This window comes from Vanessa cardui, chromosome 18 (genome assembly GCF_905220365.1).
Source record: "Vanessa cardui chromosome 18, ilVanCard2.1, whole genome shotgun sequence".
Classification (NCBI taxonomy): Eukaryota; Metazoa; Arthropoda; class Insecta; order Lepidoptera; family Nymphalidae; genus Vanessa; species Vanessa cardui.
This window is the reverse complement of record NC_061140.1, coordinates 7,551,768-7,555,872: the sequence shown is the minus strand read 5'-3', so window position 1 is coordinate 7,555,872 and position 4,105 is coordinate 7,551,768. Positions and strand designations below refer to the sequence as shown.

At 33.0% G+C, this 4,105-nt stretch overlaps 1 protein-coding gene across 1 annotated transcript; it reads left to right on the top strand.

Annotated features, from left to right (window-relative positions):
* Positions 1-623: 623 nt before the first annotated feature.
* LOC124537492 (ejaculatory bulb-specific protein 3-like) lies at positions 624-2,056 on the top strand. The gene is made up of 2 exons (XM_047114357.1): positions 624-809; positions 1,821-2,056. The coding sequence occupies exons 1-2, from the start codon at positions 626-628 to the stop codon at positions 2,009-2,011; spliced, it is 375 nt and encodes a 124-aa protein (XP_046970313.1). The 5' UTR covers positions 624-625; the 3' UTR covers positions 2,012-2,056.
* Positions 2,057-4,105: the final 2,049 nt, after the last annotated feature.

The following is a 4,105-nucleotide window of genomic DNA, read 5'->3' as shown; positions in this document are numbered from 1 at the left end:
ATCAATATCAATATCAATATGCCTATGTCCTACAATCCTATACTTATATTTGAAATTTAATAGCGATCAATATTTTAATCGACCATTTTACTGGTTAGTTAATTTTTAGGTATATATCAAAAATATATTATGACATTCATCAAGAATGCAGCTAACTGATAGTCTGTTCCACCGTGACAGCCAACAAGATGGTTGCCCTTTCTTTTTCTATGTCTAAGGTTGACGTCACATCCTTAACCATGTTATTCAGTTTTCGTTCTACAATAATATTATATCAATGGTTTGGCCATGATAATAAACAGTCGGGCATACTTACGCATTCCTAATCTTACTATTATACTAGTTTTCGCCCAGGGCTTCGCTCGCGTTTAATGGTATGTGTGAAGCAAAAATGTAGTCTATGTCCTTGCGGTTGTCACGTGTTAGGTAAAAAAGTAGCCTATGTCATTCCATGAAGTTCCAGTTTGCTACACACCAAATTTCATCAAATTCGGTTCATTGGTTTTGGCGTACAAGAGCGACACACAGACAGACAGAGTTTTCACATTTACAATACTAATATAGATTCAATTTATTATGTTTTAAGTAATTTATTTAATACGTATCCTTTGAAACAGAAGTCAAAATGCAGCTCGCGCTTATACTTGGGTTTGTTGCGATTGTCGTCGCAGTAGCTCCAGACGATAACTTCACCCGATACAAGCACATTAACTTCGAAGATGTCGTTGCTAATAAACAGCTGTTAAAACCATACGTCGACTGTTTCATTGGAACGGGACCATGTACTGTTGAAGGAAATGAAATCAAAGGTAAGTTTTTTTTTTTCTTTTTTTATGTAATATGTTTGCGGACGAGTAAATGGGTCACCATCAATCTACCCATACACAATGACGCTGTAAGAAATATTAACTATTCCTTATATCGTCAATGTGTCACCAACCTTTGGAACTAAGATTTTATGTCTCTTGTGCCTGTAGTTACACTGGCTCACTCACCCATCAAACCGGAACACAACAATACTGAGTGCTGTTGTTTGGCGGTAGAATAACTGATAAGTGGGTGGTACCTACCCTGGGGCTTGCACAAAGCCCTACCACTTAGTAAGCACAAAGCCCTATCACCAAGTAAGCACAAAGCTCTACCACCACAAAATATAAAACGCCAAAATGATTTAATATAAAATGTAAAAAAGGCACGGGCATCTGCGAGCCTATTGATGTAGTAAATTAAATAAAAAATATTATCAATCAAAATAATTAAATATTAACAAGCCTTACATCGTCAATGCACCACTGACTTCGGCACTAAGATGTTATTTTCTTTGTGTCTAGTCACAATATTGCTCAGGATTGCTCTTTGGTGGTAGAACATGTCAAGAGTAAGAATGTTGTATATGCTCTGTAAGAACTATCTGATTAGAGTGTCTTACATAGTAAAACCAAGAGAAAGAAAAAGTTTTTTTTACGTTAACATAATATAAAGAGAGATATATACAATAAATAAAAAACGTGATTTTTAAATTACGAGTTTCAAATCCGAAATGTAAGTATTCAAACTACTGAGCAATTAAGTATCATGACAGTTTCATTGCTGGTGCCTTACACAAACCACAAACGTAAATGATATAAATATGATTATTACTATTAATTTATTTGTGTAAATCGAGTGAAACATAATAAAATCTTCAAAACGCGCTATCACGTCCGGTTAGGCGTTACAAAAAAATGTACATATATAAATAACATCTATATAAATTATACTTGGAGCATAAAATTACTGTATAAGAATAAATAATCCTTATCTTTTTCAAATATACACAGAGAAGATAGCGCAAACTGTTCAGGAGAGCTGTGGTAGATGCTCGGAAAAACAAAAGACACTCGTATCGAAGATGATGAACGCTATGAAGGCAGAATTCCCTGAAGAGTGGACGAAGATGGACAAAATATACAACCCTGACGGCAAATTCGACGAACCCGTTAAGGAATTCATGGGAAAATATGGACATTGATTACACATTATTAATCTGCTACTTCAGTATTTTTGATAATTTAAATATTACAACGTCAATATATATAACTATTTACAAAAAGTATTTATTTATTTTTTATTTTATTTAACAATCCAATGCGGTTACATTATTATTGCATAACATATATACTTTATAAATAATTTCCTTACAAATAAAGATCTTACCGCCAACGGAAATGAATCGAGGAATGAGGGAGAAATACCCAATGTTATTTTTAAGATAATAAAGAAAATTACTCGATCTCGATTTAATATTTTTGTTCATTTCAATATAATAAATATCAGTAATTTTAGACGATTGTTGGCGAACCGCTTTGCGACGTGAATATAACAGATTCAATCTTGTCCCATGTACATTTCTTGTACTAGTAATTCCATGGAAGACAGGCTTTCTTACTAATAGATATAAATATTATCCTCTAACAAGAACTGCATTTTAGAAAATTAATTTAGAAAATGATAGCATTTATTTTATGCACACTGAGTTCAAGCGTATATATCGATTACAATATAATCCCAAATGTGTAAAACTTTTATTTGATGACCGTTCGGATGTTAACAAATATTGTATAAAAGATCATTTTATGTGTCATTCTGAAAAGGTAAATACTGCTCGTTTAGTATATTACACAACAAATATCAACAACCAGTAAATACTGATACTTTTAAATTTATATTAAACAGTTTAAAATTGACAATTTATTTCAATTTCAAACGTTATTTTATTTATTCCTTATCTATTTATTACTAGTTTTCCCGGTTTCGCACAGGTGGACATATTCTTTATTATTAAAATGAAAATTCGCTGGCGGCTTGATTTTTTTCCGACATGTTTAACAGTTGTCGTTCTATTTCAACTTATTTCCACAAAAACCCTAATAAATTATATATCTAAACCTTCCTCATGAATCTCTCTGTATTTTAGTTAAAACCGCATGAAAATCCGTTGAGCTGTTCTTGAGTTTATCACGAAGATACAGAAAGACAGACGCGGCCTCGGACTTTGTTTTATAATATGTAGTGATAGTCCTAGTATTATTTTGTTTCTTTTAGTAGTACCTGTCATATCCGTGTGTATAGTCGTATGTATTTTTACGTGTGAATGTGTGTGTGAGAAGACTTGATGGTAGGGCTTTGTGCAAGCCCGTCTGGGTAGGTACCACCCACTCATCAGTTATTCTACCGCCAAATAACAGTACTCAGTAAATTGTTGTGTTCCGGTTTGAAGGGTGAGTGAGCCAGTGTAACTACAGGCACAAGGGACATAACGTCTTAGTTCCCAAGGTTGGTGGCACATTGACGATGTAAGGTAATATATCTTACAGTGTCATTGTCTATGGGTGATGGTGTCCACTTTCCATCAGGTGGCCCATATGCTCGTCCGCCAACCTATAACATAAAAAAAGACATATATTCGACATTCCGACTTCCTAATTTATTAAATTCACCACATAATCGGTTATAACTAAAATTTCATCAAAATTTTCATTATAACTATGTAACAAGTTCTCACAAATATATTCAAATACCTTTTGAACATACAATAACAACTATTTGCATATATTCAATTGCTTTCAAGTGAAATTTAATATTTGTGACATCTAAATTTTATGTTTATTTTACGTTCTATGATTATTTCGTTCCAGGCTTAAGCGCATTAAAATTTAAGCGCTAAAGCCGAAATACTTACAATAATAGAGTAGAGTAACATTTTCGTTTAATATTCAAAGCCTTCTGTAAACGGTAGGTTTAAGTTCCAAATCCTATCATTGTGTGATTCTTTTTAATACTTAGATGTTTAATATGTGTCAGTAGAACAAAATCAACTTAAGTAGAATTCAAACATAAAATAATACTATATTTTTATTTATTTTATTACACCTCGCCTCATTGCCTCCACTGGTAACAGGAGGGCTGGTTCGTTTTTTGCCCAGAGGATCGGAATTGCGATTCAACGGGGAAATGCTGCCAGCATTCTTGCCACCATTCCAAACGGTCAAGATTATTACAGTAACTAGTTTTAGTGCATATTTATATATATTTACGCATTTTATGTTATTAATTCTTATGTTAA

What these genes read in the sequence shown, in the direction of transcription:
- LOC124537492 (XM_047114357.1), top strand. Translation starts at nt 626, where the DNA reads ATGCAGCTCGCGCTTATACTTGGGTTTGTTGCGATTGTCGTCGCAGTA. An exon ending in TGAAGGAAATGAAATCAAAG is followed by an intron (nt 810 to 1,820) that starts GTAAGTTTTTTT and finishes AAATATACACAG; the next exon opens with AGAAGATAGCGCAAACTGTT.